At 46.5% G+C, this 20,434-nt stretch overlaps 1 protein-coding gene across 1 annotated transcript in view; it reads right to left on the bottom strand.

Annotated features, from left to right (window-relative positions):
• Positions 1-20,434, bottom strand: part of NID2 (nidogen 2) — a 76,314-nt gene that overhangs the window by 12,423 nt on the left and 43,457 nt on the right. The window contains exons 7-12 of the mRNA XM_045287635.1: positions 19,795-19,995; positions 17,934-18,164; positions 11,201-11,344; positions 10,274-10,402; positions 9,261-9,404; positions 568-687 (exon numbers count right to left, since the gene is read on the bottom strand). Coding sequence (XP_045143570.1) covers positions 568-687; positions 9,261-9,404; positions 10,274-10,402; positions 11,201-11,344; positions 17,934-18,164; positions 19,795-19,995 — 969 coding nt within the window. The remainder of the gene's footprint in view (positions 1-567; positions 688-9,260; positions 9,405-10,273; positions 10,403-11,200; positions 11,345-17,933; positions 18,165-19,794; positions 19,996-20,434) is intronic.

The following is a 20,434-nucleotide window of genomic DNA, read 5'->3' as shown; positions in this document are numbered from 1 at the left end:
CTGTGTCGCCAGTGCTCAGCAGACTATACGGTGCTTCCTCCTGGCTCATGCATGTACACAGCTCTTGTTTAGTAAGCTTTACCTCAATCACCTAACCGGAACCCTTCCTGGCAAAGGAGAGAAGATGATAGATCGGTCATCTTATCTTCTCCAGGCGTCTAAGAATACTAATCACTACCGAACTTCAGCAAACTGATATCAATACATCCTGGAGCCTTGGGTGGTACAGTTAAGCACTTGCCTGCTAACCTAAAGGCTTTTGGTTCAAGTCCACTCAGAGGCACCTTGGAAGAAAGGCTTGGTGATCTGTTTTTGAAAGATCACAGCCTTAAAAGCCCCCTGGAGGATGGCCATCCTGCAACTCGGGGGCTCCCCATCAGTCAGAATTGATTCCGTGGGAACAGTTTGGTTTCATCATTAAGTTAGGCAGCAGTTGGCAACTGGAAAATTCTAGAGCTTAGAAAAATCTACCGAGGCCGCCTACCTGTTCAAACTAAGAGTGGACTGAAGTGTTGCGGAAAACAGATCACCAGTTTTCTGTGCCTAACTTGGCCTCCCAAACCTTACCAGGCGTACACTGAATTCCATCCCCACGGTATCCAGGCTGGCAATGGCAGGAAAAGGAACCGGGGGTGTTGTAGCAGGTAGCTGACGGGTGACATCTGTTTTCCAAGCATTCATTAACATCTGCGAGGTCAGGCACAGGGGTTAGAGGGGGAGGGAGGGAGGGAGAAGGAAAAACAGGATGATTTCATCACACACCATCTGTGTTACTAAACTCATTGAAACCATCTCATAGAGACCCTAGAAACAGATTAGAACTACCCATTGGTGTTTTCTAAAGCTGTAACCATCCTGTAAATAGGATGCCGCTTTCCTCTCCCCCTCCCCCCCCCCCCCCCCCCCCCCCCCCCAGAGTGGCTGGTGGGTTCAAACTGCTGGCCTATTGGCTAACAGCCTCATGCTCAATCAACCATCATGCTACCAGGGTCCCTTCTCTGTTCTACTATATGGTCTTTGCACATGGATCAGCAGTAAGTTGTCAGCTTCAGAGGTCTTGCCTGAAATGGGCTCAGAGGACTTTTGGGCAGGAGTAGACAAATGCTGTGATGGAAATGCAGGCCTTATAGAAAGAAGTCGAGGACTTTGTGGACTGAGGATGAATGCTCAGAGGAAATTTGCACGTTGGTCACTCACTATAAAAAAAAAAATCTTGCCATATATTTCTAGAGCATCTTATTAACTACAAGGAATTCCAGGCAAAATTAAGTAGCAGGAGGTAACTGGAACATTCTTTTAACTACAGTGAATTACCTCTGAACTTTTACACTTTAAACCAGGTCCTTTTCTATCAGTAACCCTACAATACAGATTATATATATACACACACACACACATATATATATACACACATATATCACACGACCTTTTCCTTTCACTGTCGGCACTGTCTCCCTACAACACGCCGTTACAGATGCAAAGCCCAGATGTTAGTGCATAGTTTTCCCCAACTAAATTAGCACTGCATTCATCAGTGACCTCTTTCCTAGAGCCTTAATTAACCAGATGTTCTTTAGTTACCATTTTTAGTAGAACAAGTACAAGTATCAGGGATGTTGGAACAACACATAGCAAAGAAAATGGAAACATTTCGGGCATTAAGACCACAAACATGTCTCCCCACCACATGTGGTACCAGGAGGGTCCATTTTCACCCTGACATTTCTCAGAATTAAAAGCCAGCAATGCCGACCAGAACTGAGGTGACATTCCATTGGTTTTATTACTGAAATCAGCAAGTGCTAGCAATAGCAAAGCAGTGAGTTAAGCTATTAAGCCAGTGCCCAATGGAGATGAGCTTAGCTTAAGAGACAGGAAGTTATCCCGAGTTTAAAAAAAAAAAAGCTTAAAAAAAAGGGGTGAATGTATAATAAAGCCGCCACTAAAAATCAAACAAAGCAGTAGTCCTATCCATGATAACAAAAAAAATTTTTAATTTAAATGTGGGAATTGAAAAAAAAAAAAAAAAGTAGAACCTTCAGGAAGAATTCCAGAAAGAGAACCTGAAGACAGACGTTGTGTCAGTTCAGGAGGGCTCGTGGCCAGCTGTTGGCAAACTTCATGGCACCATGAAATGTGAAAGTCTCAACCATGGTTCCCCCTCTGATCAGGAATTCTCTACAATAGACTCTTTAATCTCAATGTTTAGTAATGATAGCTGAGCACCATCTGGTTTTCCTGCTCTCAGAACAAGGGAGGCAGTTGTTTCTGGAAGCAATTAGCAACACAGTCCATATCCTCATTTCTGACTCTCCTCCTTTCTCTGCTATTCCAGGTGAATACCTGTCAATTGTGCACTTGCGATGGCCACCTGTAAGCTTTTAAACCACAGGCAGGATTCAACAAGTTAGGAGGTCAAATAGAAGCCCTAATGATGTTAATGAGCCAATTAACTGGTATGTCTCATAATGCCAGGGTCTTAAATCACCAAAACAAGAAACTCGATCCCATAAGGTTTTGGGTCGTAGCCTCAGCAGCTAGTTTTCCTTCTTGTCACTATAAATATATCTATCACAGGACTTGTGTCCATTAAACTCTTTACAGGTGTACAACTCCTGGGCAGAAGGTATACAGATCTGCTGTGCATCTCTGCGCTTACTGTGTTACCTGTCACCATTGACTTTTCTTTCCCCTCCCTCCTGCCCCTGATAAACTTTCTTCACAATATACATGCCTTTTCTTATCGTTTTTTACGTGAACTCACACCACATGTATCCTTTGGTGACTGACTTCTTTCCCTGAGCAGAAGGCCTTCCGGCCCCATCCATGTGATAGCGTCTACCAAGACGTCCTTCCCCGCTAGCTGCGCTGTAGGCTGAGGTGTGTAGTCGGTCTCATTTGACCTACTCATCTGTTGATGGACTTCAACATTGTCTCTAACTTTTGACTGTTATGACTCGAGTCTCTGCTTTGAAGTCTTTGGGGCACAAAGCTTGCAGTGAAATTGCTGGGCCCTGGGTTAGGCCTATTTTTGGTTTCCACCACATCGTTTTCCACAGTGGCTGAACCAATTTGCATTCCAACTGGCAATGAATAAGAGTTCTGATTTTCCCACCTTCTTGTCAACAACTATTTATTTTCTAATCTTAGTCATCCTGGTGGGAGTGAAGCGTCATCTCATCGCCCGCTTTGGGGGAACAGCCATAGGATTTGCAATGACTGGTTTTGGGGGAGCAGATTGCCAGGCCTTCTAAGACGCCTGTGTTGAGTTCAAACCACAAACCTTACTGCTAGGAGTTGAATGTTTAACCACCTGCACTACATAGGGGCTTGATGAAGTCCTGACACCCAAGTCCCGAGTTCAATGTCAATCCTGCCGGAGTCAGGATGGCCCTTCCCTGGCTTCCCTGGACCCGATGAAATCTCTCCTAGGATAACGCCCCACCCACCTTGCTCTGAGGACATGCGCACTGAGTCATCTCACGACTGACGTGCAAGGATTTCCATTCAACAGAGACACTATGTCCATTAGAGCGGAACATCCTAGATTGTAACTAACAAATTAGCGCAGCATAAATCCACCCCGAAATCTAAATACTAACCAAGGCTAAGACCACCCGGAGAGGCTCGGCCTAGGTAAGTAATTGGCTTCCCTAGTTACCTCCAGATGGACTGACAAAGGTGAAAAGTAGACGGCTGCGCTTATCTACCGGGTTAGAAACACAGGCTCTCTCATTCATTCCTCAGTTAACCAAATATTAGCCAATGAAACAAACATCTCCAAGACAATCAGTGTGAGTTTTAGATGGCCATATTTGGTTATCCTTGAGGCCGATTTTCTGTCTCTTCAAGGGACAACTCAAATGCCCAATGCCCAGTATGGAGATGTGACTGACCACCCAGGTCCTCTGGCCTGGAGGAGGGTATAAAACTGGCTGTAAAACCAAAGTTGTAAATATCAACATCCCTTCAAATGCAGGAAACGAAAGCTTCCTGCTAGTCACAATACATGCTGACAGTACTTCTAAAGGTAACAGGAACCCCAAGCAATGGCAGGAAGCAGGAATTCCTGAGACACTATTTCTGGACACTAGGAAGCAGTTTCTACCGATTATTTTTCTAGCTAAGACATGAGGGGATTCCCCAGAGCTGTCGCATAATTTATGTTCTTAAAGCGTATGGCCCAGGAATTCTGGCCAAACTCCCTCCTCCCCGCAGATGCTGTTGTCCCTGGCAGGGAAGTGAGAGGTAGCCAGGAACTGTGAAGACTTAGCAGGGAGGGGAAAGTCCCTGAAGAGCCTGATGGCAGCACAGGGAGAAATCTCTGCCAACCTCAAAGGCCAACGAATCAAAGGCCCTGACGTCCATTTTGGAGGGCCACAACCATGAGAGCCAACTAGACTCCAGCCAGCCACCCGAGGGCCTGTGCTCACAGTGGGCTGTGCTTTCTCTCCAAGAGTGCTGACACCGAGGGGCTTTGAGGAACGCAGCATTTGCAAAAACCAAGAGACCTCTTCCCTATTTTGCAGGGTGTCAAGCACCCGAAGAGGAAAAAGGATGGAGGCTTCCAATCCCTTGGCAAGGTGGTGGTGGTGGTGGTTGCGGGGGGCCTTTCCTCCTTGCACCATTGCGGGGTCGGGGCCATGACTTATTCTGAGGAATCCCTGTCAGTAGTCTTTAGAGACTGTTAGAACACTGGGGCCTACCCACAGCACAGTAGAGCCCCTTTGCCATCTAGGTCATGAAAGCCAGCTCATTCCCAACAGAATTCTCCACATTCACTGGTGAAGCTAGGAAAGAACATGCTGGAAAGGTCGTACTTGAAGCACCAACCCCCTCCTGAGCAACCAAGCTCCGGGGAAGCAGCCACCTGTAACTCAGCTTCCTCAATGCACCGACTGGCTCCTCCCTGGGAAAGCCCCAACGCCAGACAATCTGCTTGTGCACCTGGCGAAGTCACCACGTTTCACAAAGACAAAGGAACCCTTATGAACCTGAGAATTATTAACATACTGACGCTTAGATCCCTCCAGATCGAGGGAGCTGGAGAGGATTTCATCCTAGTTGGATAGGCACCTCTTGCTAGTGACTCAGGAGAGACTGAGAACCCAGAGCATCCTCTCCGAGGAGCTTGAAGGAAATCCACAGAGCCTCGGATGCTAGTTTCATGGACTAAAAATAGGATGAAGAATACATACTTCCCCAGAGTAGAATCTTCATCAAATATTCTTTAGCCCCTGTGACATACCCACACTGTGAAAATTTTTATGTCCTTACTCTGCCAGTCACATGATTAGTCCAATCAGCTACATGCATGGGTCTTTAGGAACAACTATTCATTCTCCCCTGCACAGTCTGACACCCTGGAAAGCAACCATGCTGTAACCGAGTATGGCAGGCAGCCTCTAAAATGGCCCCTAGTAACCCCCGTAGCTCCTGGTGTTCACCAGGTTACCTTAACTAGATAAACACATCTTCACGGGAGCAGAAAGCCTCCTCTCTCCCCCACAGAATAGCTGGTGGGTTTGAGGGGCTGACCTTGTGGTTACCAGGCCAATGTGTAACCCACTAAGCCACCAGGGCGCCGCTCCTGGTATTTGTGGTCAATTTAATTTCCTTCCTTTGAGTTACTTGCTTCTAGCCAATATAAAGCAACGTGGAAGGGTTGTCTGATCAGTGGTTACCTTTCCAGCACTGTCTTACTGATGTTGATAGAGTAGCCTGCCATGTTGGAGCTGTGCTTGTTAGGCGCCATGGAGTCTGCTCTGACCCATAGCCATCCTATGCACAACAGAAGGAAGCCCGTCATGCGCCATCCCCACAAGTATTCCCATGCGTGAGCCCATTCTAAGTTGGAGAGGCCTATGTGAAAAAGAACGGAGTGTGGCTTCCAGCCAAGAGCCATCAGCCATGTAAATAAACATGGAAGCAGAACCATCCCAAGCTGATCATACCCCAGGCCTAGCTGACCCGCGGGATGGGCTCCTTCCTCCATGGGTAGAAGGAGAAGCCCCAATGAAGTTGTGCCCACATTCCTGACTCACCGGACCTGTGCAAGAAATGTGTTTGTTGTTTTAAATCCCCAGTTAGAAGGTAATTGGTTAGGCAATCGAAAACCAACACAGATTTTGGTGTGTGGAAACGAGATGCTGTCCTAACAAATAACTGCAGTTGTAGAAATGGCATCGGAACGGACAAGAGGCTGACGCTAAAATGAGTTTTGGAGTAGGATAGAAAAAATTGCCTTTTGCAGACAGGGAGCAGCGCTCGGGACTTGGACACTGTCTGCAGTGAGGGCTCAAAAAGAAGTGAGAGGCATGCTTTTGGCAGCTGACGGAGAGAGGTCCTCGCTAGATACGCTCAGTAGCTACTCAGAGACGTTTCCCGGCAGAGTGCTGCTGCGGCCGCCCACTCGCCTCTTGCCGCTGACAGCAGAGCATGAGGAGAGATGCGGGGAAGGGCTGTTAAACGAAAGGGGAACTGACTCGATTTTGAACATTTTGAGCTCCTGCAGATCGACATGATGCTAACATTCAGAAAGGGCATCCCGGCTCGGTTAGAATACTACAGCTTACCAGTAAAACAAACAAGTCTGTCTTTGAGAAAAAAAATACAGGCAGAATGTTTCTTAGATGAGAAAGTGGTGAGACGTCAGCTCATCTATTCAGACACACGATCAGGAGACACTAGTCCCTAGACAAGGACACCGTGCTGGGCAAAGTGCAGGTCATGAGAGGAAGACCCCAAGCAGATGGCCGGACAGTCAGTACAGCAACCAGCTCACGCATGACAAGTGCGAGGACGGCCCAGGCCCAGGCAGGGTTTCCTTCTGAGATGGACCCGCCTCTACCGCAGGCAACACCAACCAGTACAATTTGGTTTACAGATTAAAAAAAGTGCACGAGAGAGAGAGAAAGCCAGAGGTGAAATCTAGCATCCAAGCATCAGCGTATTGAGTCACACCCAGAGTCTTTTAAGGAGATTAAGATTCTACCCCTTAGATCCTCTAGCGAGTGCTGGGAACATTTTCAGACAAGTTCATAATCTAATTGGGCCAAATACCAGGACAAGCGGGAATTCCAGCTGAGAGTGAACATCCTTCCGTACCTCAGCAACAACAGCATCAGTTTAAGGAAAAACAAAAGGCTCAAGTAAAAAGAAAATGTTTTGAAAATGATGGCAACATGTGTGCAAAGGTACTTGACACAATAGATGTATGTAGGAGCTATATGAGCCCCCAATAGAATGATTTCAAAAGGAAAAACAAAATTAAAATAGACCTGAGCCAGAGCAAAACAAAAAGCACACAGCAGTTCTGTACAGCAAAAACGGGAACATGGGGCCAGGATAGGTGCATCTATAGAGACAGCAAGTGGATGATAACTGCCTCGGAACCTGGCAAGGAGAGGTGGGAGGCTAACAACAAGCATGAGAAGAACATGTTCTGAAATTGACTGTTCAAGTCTTCTTAATATGGTTGAACAATTAAATTGGAGGCTATGTGAAGTATACACCAATAAAACCATTTTAAAATGTTGGAACATTAGTCAGTTGAAGGCCATACCAAGTAGTCTGACATTTCTGAAAAGGGCTGGATTGCTATGCTGCTTGTGGTAGTTACATAATTTCATGTCAACTTGTTGATGTATAAAAGCATAGAGGTGGTATCCAACCTGTCAATCAGGTCATAGCCTGATGGTGCCTCTTTGTCTATTCATAAGGAGGGGGAAACCTCCCCTTCTCGGCTTGTCCCTTCCTCCTTGTTGACCGTGGGAGTTGCCAGAGCCCTGCCTGAGACATTGGATCCACACGACTCTGCACCCACCAGCCTGCAGCCCTCCTGCCCTCTGCATCATTGCATGTGGCTGCGTGAGTCTGAAGAGGGACTCATGGACTAGTCTAGGACCGGAGTTGGACTGAGCTTGGACACTTTCTTGATATATAATTACTTCTTGATATAAAACTCTTTCTTACACACATGTGAGTCCCTGGATTTGTTTCTCTATTTGACCCCACCTAACACTGCCCTTGCCCCTTTGCTCCATCAATAATGTGCTGTGTCAGCTTGCTTGACCAGTCAGCCTGTATGGCTGAAGCCAAAGGGAAGGAGCAGAGGGGTGAGGGAAGGAATCCCATGTCTGCTGGGGAGGGAGAGGATCCTGTGCTGTGGAGGTCCCCTATGCAGCCTCCAGGAGTTAGACTGTTCTTAGCAAATCAGCCTAGTTGGTCGGGTGCAAGCCGATCAAGGAGAGGGTACAGCCTGTCTATTAGATTTACATTCCCCACACAGACCCGTTGCCAGCTTTCTCTCATCCCCAATGTCTCATTTGACCATACATTTAGGTGCCTCTGACAAACAGCATGCGACTGAATTGTGTACTATATCATTCCCAGGTGGCACAGTGGGTTATGCATTGGGCTGCTAGCCCCCTGGTGGGAAGTCCAAATCCACCCGTCCCTCCATGGCAGAAAAGTGAGATTTTCTGCTCCAGTGAAGAACTGCAGGCCTGAAAACTGAAGGAAGCTTCCTTACTCTGCTCTGTACGGTCCCTGTGAGTCAGAATTGACTCAAAGGCAGTGGGAAGCGGTAGTTCTTCGAATTGGGCAACGCTTTACAGTAACAACACGACACATTCATTTGGTCTTGACACGGATGAATTGGAACAGTTATGCCCGCATTCTCATTCACTGCTTTTGAGAGAATATCGTACAGTCTTAAGGGCGGTTGGGTTTCTGGGAGAAAAGCTTCGAGTAATTGCTTTTACGTTAACCTCCTTTTCTCTCCGTGGAGTGCCGCCTTTTCCTCGTCCTAGAGAAGAGAGGACTGAAAGGAGGGTAAAATTGTGTATGTGTTCAGAGACTGCTCACGATACTGTTTCAACTGGGATAACAGCTCTAAGGAGCCGTCAGGTATGCCGAGAAGTGTGGGGTTAAGCCAGGCAGCAGACAGACTGTTAGATGAAGCCTTCATCTCTCCAGGATGAAAGAACACGCTGCTATTCCAAAATTCTTCCCGGGAAAAGAGGTTATCTCAGCGGGCATCGTCTAGCCAGCCCTTGAGCAGTGTCTCCCCCAAGGACAATGGGAATATGTTCAACCAGGCAGATCTAAGGAAAATCATCCATGCCCTCCCCCCCTTTGCTGAACCAAGATACCACCTTTTCTGTTTCTTTTCTGGCACTTCCAAAGCTGCTTGAGTCAAAGGGAGAAAGAGGTCCTGGCCACATGCGCCCAGCTGAAGCGGCCTTGCATGTACTCACCAGCACAGTGGTGCCCGGAGCCCGTGTACCCCGGCAGACAGGCACAGGTGAACGTGTCGCCTCCGTGGTGAATGCACCGGGCCTGCCCAGCGGGAGCACAGGTGTGCCTGCCATCCTCACACGGGTTGGGAGGTGGGCCCATCACTGCAAAGAGAAGGCAAGATTGCCACCAGTTCCGGCCTGCTAATGGGCGTGCCTGACTCCTCCCCATTGTGGCCCACAGACCCACTCCCATCTTGGGGGCCTTTAAGAAATAAATGCAAGTTCTCAGGACCTGCCCAGATCCAGGGACTCAGACCCTGATTTTTCACAAGATTTCTGGATGATTCTCATGAGCATTCAAGTTTGAGAAGCTCTGGTCTGTTTGTGGTTGGAAAAGTGGGTTTGCAAGATCAGCCATGAAAACAGTCCTTGGGCACATTTTATAGTAATTCCCCAGGACGACAACTGCTACGCCCATGCATTTCTACTATCATTACTACTTTTTCATCCTATTAAAGAGTGTATTTTCTCTACTAGTGCCTAGCTCCATCAATAGGATGAATTTTGGAATTCTAGTCCCTTTGGATATATCTTAGGTCCAAAGTATTTCTTGGATCATTAGAAAGGGCATAACCAGAGAGCCTCCTTGGCTGTTCAAGTGAAACAAGTGTCTTTGGATTGCACACACATCTACTTCATTCTCACTTTAAAAATAGAACTTGACCTCTATAAAGAGCTGGGTGTTTATTGGAGAGGTTCAAAGACGTGTGACATGATTGGGCCAAGTACCGGGGCTCACAGGAATCCTAAATAAGGGCAAGCATCCCTCAGAAACTCAATCCTGAAGATAGCCATTAAGGGGGCAGAAATCAGGGCTGGGCTACAGCGTTAAGCCAATTCTACATGAATGCTACGCCGCCCCCACCCCACCCCCTACCAAGGAAATCATAAAGCGGAGGTTCTGCACAGAAGCAGCAACATGACTGAATTAAAGGGGCAAGATCCAACCCTCTTTTGGCTGTGGTGCTTACAGATGCAGGTGTGCTGATCGTCAGCAATCTTATATCCGCTCCGGCATTCACACTTGTAGCTTCCCCTCAAGTTGATACACATGGAGTTGGGGCCACAGCGATGGAAGCCAGTTGCACATTCATTTACATCTACGAAGGATGAGAACAGACAGGCACTGCTTTCTTCCAAGGTCTCAGGAGTGGCGAGACCGGAAAGTCAGTGTTTCTCATCACTAGGAGGGACGACAGGGCAGTGGAGCAAACAGCAACCAGGCTGTAATATTTCTAAGCACCAGAGATAAGGGTGTGTTCCAAGCGCATCATAAATGATGCTATTTCAAGTCACTATCTGCACTGGGGGATAATTTTTGAACACACACCCTGAAAATTCTTTAAACATGTCAACATTGTTGAGCGTTAAGAAGAAAAAGGTGTAAAGGTTTTTCTCTCTTTAAATACAAATGGGCTTCAAAAGTTTGTGGGGAAAATGGAATTAAAAGATTCTGTGGACATTTGAAGACTGAAAATACACACACACACACATTTCCACTGCATTTTGGGATACTAAGGTGAATGATAACCATGTCAGAAATGTAAAGTTACCTTTACAAAAGACCTTTTACTAAATATAATACTTAATACAAGCACAAAATTATAAACATAAAATTCAAAAACATCTCAGAATTACAAAAGGCATGCTCTTTTCACAAGTCCTACCCCAAATACCTATGCCAAACTATTCTTTCAAATCTCAACCAGAAGGAAAAAAAAAACAACCAGAAGATGCTTTAGTTTTTCAGTAACACTTTCAGGTCAATAACTAAACTCACAGATCGATGGCAATAATAAGGAAGAATGGCTGTACATAGATGAGTGGACACATGTATAAACAGTGGGGAGAGGGCTGTCAACAAGCACATGAGAAAGGCAAGAGAAGACGGCTCTTACCCACACAGCTTCGGCCATCTCCCTGGTACCCAGGTGCACACTCACAGGTGTAGTCTACAGTTGTCCCTGGATGACACTGTGCTGCTGTGTCACATGTGTGGCTGCCATCATAGCAAGGATTCACTGGAGGAGGGTCAGAATCCTCTGCGTGGGTGGAGAGGAAATAAACAGAAAAGCATAACATGATTGCTGTAGAGAGATGGCAGCCAGGGCACAAAACAAGATGGGTCCTGGGAACAGAGGGTCAAGTTGTCTGTGTTTTGTAGCACACTTTGAGATCTTGCAAAATCCTCACTACCCAAGATAAGGGGGATTTTCTCCTCCTGACTTCTCGCCTGCACCATGAGAACACTTCCTGGGTAGAGTTCTCGGTAGGCTTGTCTCCAAGAACAACAATCCCTACCACATGCCTTTCATTTGCTAGAACCACCTCCGCCTCGGTGCACCATCCCTCTCCTCAGTCCCACCCGTTTTGTCCCCGGCCCCTTACCTCATGGAAGTGGGACTACCAAAAGTCAGCGCCCAATTTGGCCTCCGTAGCCAAGCTCATCGATCGGCCATCTCCCAGTGCTCGCCCACCTGCCCGGGCATGGCCTTTGCAGCTTCCCCTTTCAGTCTGAACTAGGCTGCCTGGGTTAGTTCCCAGACGGGGCTCGTGCTTCCTGATACACTCCAACAATCCAGTTTGCAAGGAGTACAATAGTGTCTTCTTAGAATAAAAGATGTTCAAATAGTTCCCATGTATGTAATTGGCTAAAAGGAGGAGGGCCATGGGTTTATTGTGGGTTCACTTTAATGATGTCGGTTGAAGTAACAGAATCTTGACCAAGTCAAAGGGCCAACAAGCAGCTCTAGCGCTATTTAAATCAGATAAACCAGTGTATCAGAAGAAGCTTAGCTCCCTAAATGAAGCAGAAGGCCCCCTGCTTCTTACCTCCTCGTGCCGCCCCAGGATCTCCTGGCAGATGGGAAGGAAGCACAGTACTCGAGTTGCTGTGACTAAATCCCCTGATAGTACAGACCAAGTCCCTGGGTCAGAGGCAGCATATGCAACAGCTACAAGTGACAAGATCGCGTCTCCCTGGCTGCCTATGCTAAGGCAAGAGCCTGATGCTCCCCTTAGTACTTCCCCATTTTAGGAGAAGATTCTATACCAAATGACTGGCTTACCCAGCAAAGACAAAAAGTAATCTTCAACCTGCTTTAATTTATAACTACTAATGGTTAGTGCCCTAATCCAATACATCCCAGCATCAAAATGTCACCATGGCACGTTCCAGGAAAGCGTTTCACGAAAGCGCGCGTGCGCGCACACACACGCACAGTGCTCACTCCCCTGCTAAGCGTCAAGAGGACAGGAGGGCCCAAAGCACCGCCCACTTAGAAAGAATTTCCTTGCACACTTGGACAAGATATGAACGAGTACATTCGTTGGCCTGGAAGAGAACATGTCCAGGATTTGCCGGGCTCAGCCCCGTGAAAACTCAGGGTGCCTTGTTAAAAAACGATTAGGAATTTCAAGGCAGTGCCACAGAACGAGGCCAGCTGCGAGCACCTTAGGAGTGCGAGGCCCCAAGGTCACACACCAGGAAGCCCGTTCACTCAACACTCATTTCCCAAAGCATTTTTTCACACGTGTCTAAAGCCACGGCTGTTCATTCGCTCTTCTACTATACTACGTAAAGAAGAGATATATCTTCCTTAAGACGATATCTTCTGCTTCACCCTCAGCCTCTTAAACTGACTCCGACAAAGAATCTGGAACTAATTTGCTCTGCTAATGAAGAGGGGGAAAGTGACTTCCCTTAAAGCAACAAGAGTTCTTGGCTGCGGCCCTTCAGCATCACTGCATGGCCCTCTGCCAAAGTCTCGTCAACGCGCTCAAAGGGGCCCAGAAGTGGGAGCAAGAGCAGGAAGCATGGTTGGCGCCTGTCCTGTGACTCCCCCCAAACCAGCCAGCCCCCAGGGGACACTCAAAGAACCGGTGCGTCGGGGGTGGGGGTGGGGGGGGAGAGGCACGGGCTGTGGGCCCGGGTTGCTCCCTGGGAAAACAACAGTGCCTTCTCAGCCCCAAGAGGCCAGGATGCCCCCACAGCAGGTACAGGCAGCTGGGTTGTTTCACACGAACCCTGCCAGATAGCAGGTCCCACGGGAAAAAGACAAGATGCTGCTACACACGGAGAAGGAAAGAAAAAGGAGGTGTTGTTGTGCTCTTGCTCCTGTTTTGTTTTACTCCCTCCCATTGAGACAGAATAAACAGTGTGGCTGTGTGAGGTCCAGAGGATGAAGCAGAGTCCACGCAGAAGGGCCTAAATCAGTCGTTCTCAACCTGGGGGTCGCGACCCCTTTTCCACAGGGCCTAAGACCATATTTCCAATGGACACCCCACTCCTCTGTCCTTCTCCAGGTGGGTCCGCCCCATTCGGATACGTCCACATACAGGTCACAACATGAGGAACTGTATAAAGGGTAATGGCATTAGGAAGGTTGAGAACCACTGAGGATACCCACTCCTTTTGAAAGTAGTCCTCAGTTACATGCAGTCACAGGCCAACGTGTAGCCCAGTTCACCATTGCTAGCTGTGGGCAGGCAGGTGGCTTCCCATCTACACCTCAGGTTCACCACCTGGGGATAATCACATCCGCTGCTAGGGTGATGAGCCCTGGTGACTCCTAACCAAAAGATGTTTCCAACCCACCAGCCGCTCCAGGGGAGAAAAACGTGGCAGTCTGTTTCTACCAATATTTGCGGCCTTGGGAATCCTGCGCTTCTGTGGGATGGAGCCCGATGGATGGCAAGGGTTGGGTTTGCTTTATCGGACTCGAGACAGTTTAGAAGATGACCTGAGTCCATTCACCTAAGGGTCTCAGTACGTGCTACTTTCTCGGTCTTCTCCAGGTGGCTGGCTTTCTCTGCCCCATGTTCCACGTGTGAGAAAAACACACCCACAGAGATGATTCCCTAAGTCATTGCAGATTCTAAATGGGGCTCTATGGCTTAGTCGTCTCTTGCGCAAAAGACCTTTTACAGATCAGAAGCTTACACCCAGAGAAGAGCTAAATGGGACATTTATAGGTAAAGGATATTTTCCCCAGCTGTTTTTGCTTAAATGTGCCCTTGAGAAATCTGTAGCAACAGGCTTTCCCTTCCAAATGCACATGGCCTCCTAAAAATCAACCGGCATTTGTATGTTATTAATCCACTGCCTAGACCCCGCCCTCCCCGCCACCCCAACCAAGTTGCCTAAAACCAACAGACAGACAGCATTTGCACTATAAGTCACCTCTACGTCAGAGAGGAATCTAGTTTCTCTTAAGAGCTTGCTGTGTTGCTTGAAGGTTAAACAAGCGGCCATCCAGCTGAGAAGCAGCACAGCCCACATGGAAGGACAACAGCCTGTGCGATCACGAGGTGTCGAAGGGATCAGGTATCAGGCATCATAAAAACAAAAAATCTTATCATTGTGAATGAGGGGGAGTGCGGAGTGGAGACCCAAAGCCCATTTGTAGGCCACTGGACATCCCCTTACAGAAGGATCGCAGGGAGATGAGCCCATCAGGGTTCAGTGTAGCAATGATGAAACATACAACTTTCCTTTTCCTCTAGTTCCTAAATGCTTCCTCCCCACCCACTATCATGATCCCAATTCTACCTTACAAATCTGGCTAGACCAGAGGATGTACACTGGTACAGATTGGAACTGGAAACACAGGGAATCCAGGACAGATGAACCCCTCAGGACCAGTGGTGTGAGTGGCGATACCGGGAAGGAGGAGGGGGTGGTGGTGGAAAGAGAGAACCGATTACAAGGATCTACATATAACCTCCCTGGGGGACAGACAATAGAAAAGTGGGTGAAAGGAGATGTTGGACAGTGTAAGATATGACAAAATAATTTATAAATTATCAAAGGTTCATGAAGGAGGGAGGAGAAAAAATGAGTAGCTGGTGCCAGGGACTTAAGTGGAGAACAAATGTTTTGAGAATGAGGGCAATGAATGTGCTTTACACAGTTTTTTTAATAGTTTTATTAGGGGCTCATATAACTCATCACAGTCCATACATACATCCCCCCTCCCTCATGAACCCTTGATAATCTATAAATTATTTTGTCAAATCTTACCCTGTCCAATGTCTCCCTTCACCCTCTATTCTGTCGTCCGTCCCCCAGGGAGGAGGTCACATGTAGATCCTTGTAATCGGTTCCCTCTTTCCAACCCACCCTCCCAGTATCACCACTCTCACCACTGGTCCTGAAGATATCCGCCCTGGGTTCCTATCTGTATCAGTGTACATCCTCTGGTCTAGCCAGACTTGCAAGGCAGAATTGGGATCATGATAGTGGGGGGACACAATTGATGTATGTATGGATTGTGATAAAGAGTTGTATAAGCCCCTAATAAAGTGATTTGGGGAAAAAAAAAAGATCTTGCTGTGTTAAGTGCCGCTTTCATATTGAGCCCTTGAGCTTGCGGAGGTGTAAAGGGTGACGTCTGGTTCACTGATAAAGCCCAGTATTGCTCATGGGTTCCCTCTCTGGGCTACCAGTTCTAGGCTGATCAGAACCAATCTGGAGACTAGATTATAAGGGCATTCTTTTTCTCCTCTCGTACTTCTCACCTTCTTAGAGAACACACAACCTACTGGCTTTCAAAATCCGACTGTTGCCCTGATTTGACTTGGTGCAAGTGCCCGTCCTGACCTCACAGGTTCATCCTCGGGCATGCCTAGACCATTTATCTGCCAGTTCATCCAGCTTTGCAGGCAATGTTAATATGCACCGCAGCCTGAGAACTATTGCTTTTAGGACTATTTTCTTTTGAGTTTTTACGCCTTAAAAAAAAAGATAAAAATTCACATATATAAAATTCACGGGTTTAAAGTATACATTTTTTGTTATGTTATTCACAGATCTGTGTGGGCACCACCACATTCCATAGGAATGTTTCCCATCTTTTCTTCTCCCCCTCCTCAGCTGTAAGTACTCTCTTCCCCTTCACCTAATTTAACACCTGTCTGCTCTTTAGGCCAGTGGTTCTCAGCCTTCCTAATGCCATGACCCTTTAATACAATTCCTCGTGCTGTGGTAACCCCCCCCCCAACCGTAAAATTATTTTCGCCACTACTTCATCACTGTCATTTTGCTACTGTTATGAATTGGGCAAACCCCATCAAAGGGTCGTTCGACCCACAAAGGAGCTGTAACCCACTATTTTCTTATGAGAACACTCATTTTAGCTTTCATGTTTATGTATTGGATCCAGTTTAAGTTATTTGGGGCATATGCTGTGCGGTAAGGATCCAATTTCATTCATTTGCATGTAGGTGTCCAGATGTCTCAGAACCATTTGTTAAAAAACAAAACAAAAAAAGATTCCTACCCCCCACTAAATTTTGTTACTTTTGTTGAAAATCAATTGTAAACAAAAGCATTCATAAATATATGTATTCTCAATTCTATTCTGTTGCTCTTTATGTCTTATCTTATGCCAGTACTGCATTGTCTTGATTACCTCACATTTGAAATCTGAGCAAATCCTCTAATTTTGTTCTTTTTCAAGATTATTTGGCTACTCTGGGCATTGGAGTATTCATATGAATTTCTGTAAAAATGTAGCTGGAATTCTGATAGGGAATGAGGAGTACTGACATCTTAATATATTAAGTTTCCAATTCATGAAACGGATATCTTTCCAATTAGTCAGCTCTCCTTTCAAACCGTTTTGTAAGTTTTAGAGTACAAGTATTACACTTCTATCCTTGTGTTTTATTCTTTTGAAATGGAATGTTCTTAAATCAATTTTCATTTTGTTTAGCACCACTATATAGGAACATAACTAATTTTGAATATTGATCTTGTCTCCTGCAATCTTAAAGACCTTCACTAGTTTAATAATTAAATTAGTTTGGTAATTTTTGGTGGATTCATTTTAAAAAATCATTTTATTGGGGGCTCTTACAGCTCTTATCACAACCCATACATACACATCCCTTGTGTCAAGCACAATTGTACATATGTTGCCATCATCATTTTAAAAATAGTGGATTCTTCAGGACTTTGTGGTTACACAATTATGTTATCGGAGGAGAATCATTTTATTTTCTTTCAACTGGATGCTTTTCCCTGTTTTTTCGTGCAAATTGCCCTAGCTACCGCCACCAGGCACAAGGTTGAATAGCAGTGGACACAGCCGACATCCTTATTGATCCCTCGTCTTAGGGGAAAAGCATGTGATCTTTCACCATATGTATGAAATTAGCTAAAGGTTCTTCATTGATACAGTTTTATTCTCTTTTTTTTTAGGCACTGGTTCTTTGCCCCATTTGGTTTGGTGCCATTCTTCCCATCGGCTTTGACTGAAATGCCACTTCCTCAATGGCATCTTTCGTGAGTGTCCAGACTAGGCTCACAATAACCAACACTTGATAGCAGAATTCTCTCCCCTAACTGGCTGCCAGGCAGCGGCTCTGCCGTCTCATTCACAGGTGTATCCTGTCGCTGGTTAGCATACACAATTGTTAATGAAAACCAGCCTCACCTACTGTTTCATTTCCTGGCCTTCATTTCCACATCAAAGACAAAGAACATCCTTTCATTAGCTGTCTAACACAGATTGGCACCCAGTAACTCTTATTAATTTCTGTAAATCACTCAGGCTACTCAAAAAGGAATGCTGGGAAAAAAGACTAGAAGCAATTCCTGCTCAACATCAAGAAAAAGGCCAGCCTCACCTTCAACAGGGCCGACTTGATTGGTCACAGCGAACCGGAGCACTCTCTCTTCAGCACTGTACAAGGCAAAGACCCGGTCCACAGTCAGCTGCTGGGTGGCCGGGATGGCCTGGTGTCGGGGAGCGTGCCTGCAGGCCTGGTACGTGATGTTCTGCACGATGCGGTACGACGATACTTGGTTAGTGGCGCCAAATATGAGAGAGTAGTCTCGGGAACTTGTGGAGGTCACAACTGCAATAGACAGGATAGAGCTGCACTGATGAGGGACGATGGACACAGATGGATAGATATGTAGACACAGCGAAATTTCCTTATGTGTAAGTTTTTTCCTCATGGTTTTTGCTGTTGCTTAATATACTAACTTCTTTTAAGAAGCTACAAGATCATAGTTCACCAGCTTATAACTCAAGAGCACCAAGCTCACGGCCATCCAGTCAATTCCGATACACAGCAACCCTACCGGACAAGGTCAAACTACCCCTCCGAGTTTCTGAGACTAACTCTTTATGGAAGTAGAAATGTCCACCTTTCTCCCCAACTCATAACATACACACAAAAGTTATTACTAAAACAGTCTGTGGACACTGGGTGGATGGTAAACCTGTTTAGTCTTTTGAGGTTCACGCTTAGACTTCAATGCTAAATATTGACAATTATGCATTTAAACTGGTCTCACTGTTTATCCTGACTTGTAGCAAGTCCATCCACACAGCTGCTTATTGTGATTTTTAAAGTATGAAAAATATGAATATTTTGCTTTCTAGTTACATTTTCCTCTTACTCCTGGAGCATACATCCTTGGAAAGTCCCTGACTTTAAATGAAACCCTTGCAAGGCAATCCTAGAACATGAGTGGAGGTAAAGTCAAACTCTTACTGGGGGGGGTGGTACTGCAGTAAATGCTACTTTACTAGGTGCCTGCCAAACCCTTGCCCGAGTTAATCCTCATAACCGTCTGGACCCTGTCAAAAGAGGCTTCTTCAGGTCAAATAACCAGCCTGAGGTGGTGGGGATTGGAAGTAAATCTGTCTAGCCAGTCTCTACCCCATTCACCCTCTCCCGTCACAGACCTGACTGCTGTCACTCCTCTCAGTTAAGAGTCCCGGGAAAGCCAAGGGTCTTCTCTCTCAACTGAAGCCCCCGAGTCCAGAGCCCAGGTATCTGGCTGGCAGCTGTTTGGTGCCCTAGCCTAGAACTCAGCCTCTCGTTCTCTTGCCTTCCTCCTCTACCCCGCTCCCGTGGCAGGAGAAGCAGAGACCAGGGCGGGCACAATTCAACCAAACCTCTGGGTGTCTGCACACCATACCCACCATACAGGGCGAGGGAAGGTGTTGTTCTTACCATTAAGACAGATGTAGACTTTTGACTGGTATGTGACCTTTCCCACTGATTGCTAAAAGTCCACAATGAGAATTTCTATTTTCTGACTCCAAATCCAACATTAATTTTAAATACTGTGCAGATTGTGTGATTTTTTAAAAGCAGGGTGCCATGATTGGCATGGAAGCAAAGTTACAACAAGTACAAAGTCCATTAATCAACAATCGTCCAAGGCCTAGATAGCATGATTATTAGAAAGTATATATAATTATATGATTCTTACCTATTCCCATATACAATGTTGTGATTATTACTATTATTTGGAAGGACCCTGTAAGGGCATTGATATTGTTGTCATTACAGTCAGAACCCTGTTCAAATTATATTTGATAATTATGAGACAGAGACAGGCATATTGAGCTCATATTATGTGCTCCACACTATTCTGAAGACACCCCATGTACGAATCCATGTCACCCTCCCAACCACCTTGGGGGATATTACTGTCCCTTTCGTAGATGTAAAAACAGGTTCCACTCACCTGAGTCGGAGTAGTGGTAGAGCTCCTTGTAGGGAGCCATGTGGACTGTGAAATTGGCAGGGATGGGAGGCACCTGGCCCTGGATGGTGGTCTTCACAATCAGATAGTTCTCTGGGTCCAGCCCCTCGGCACTCTGAGTGATATGTACCCACTCCTCTCCGGGGGAGAAGGTGACTTCCAGGTTATGAGTAAAGGCAGCCCCTGGGCCAGGAGAAAAATGAAGAACAAAGGGATGGAAACAGGCCTTGCTTCACTGAACGACTGGCGGCCAGCACGTCTATCTTCCCCACTCCCACTATTGTCAGTGGGGGGACCTACACGATGATCTGCTGCCAAGGCGAACACTCTCCGCAGCTGCGCCACAACCTCCTCCACGCCCACAAACAACAATGCTGTCCCAGTGCGGGTTCACGCTGCCTCACCCTGCGCCTCTTTCTAGGAACTGTTTCTGAGAAAGCTGCTAGGGGTAGTCAGGCAGCGACACATGGTGTGAGTTAAATTTGAATCTGAAAGAATAATTTAGTAGTATAAGTATATCCCTTATAGTATTGGGGACACTGATACTAAGTGCAAACTTACCTGGGGATATGACATCCTGCCCCTCTATTTGGAACTTAGGCTGTTGAGCCCTGCAGCCGAG

This window comes from Echinops telfairi, unplaced genomic scaffold, assembly GCF_000313985.2.
Source record: "Echinops telfairi isolate 266 unplaced genomic scaffold, ASM31398v2 ScPeMD7_18;HRSCAF=68, whole genome shotgun sequence".
Lineage (NCBI taxonomy): Eukaryota > Metazoa > Chordata > Mammalia > Afrosoricida > Tenrecidae > Echinops > Echinops telfairi.
The sequence above is the reverse complement of the archived record's forward strand: the minus strand, read 5'-3'. Positions and strand labels throughout refer to the sequence as shown.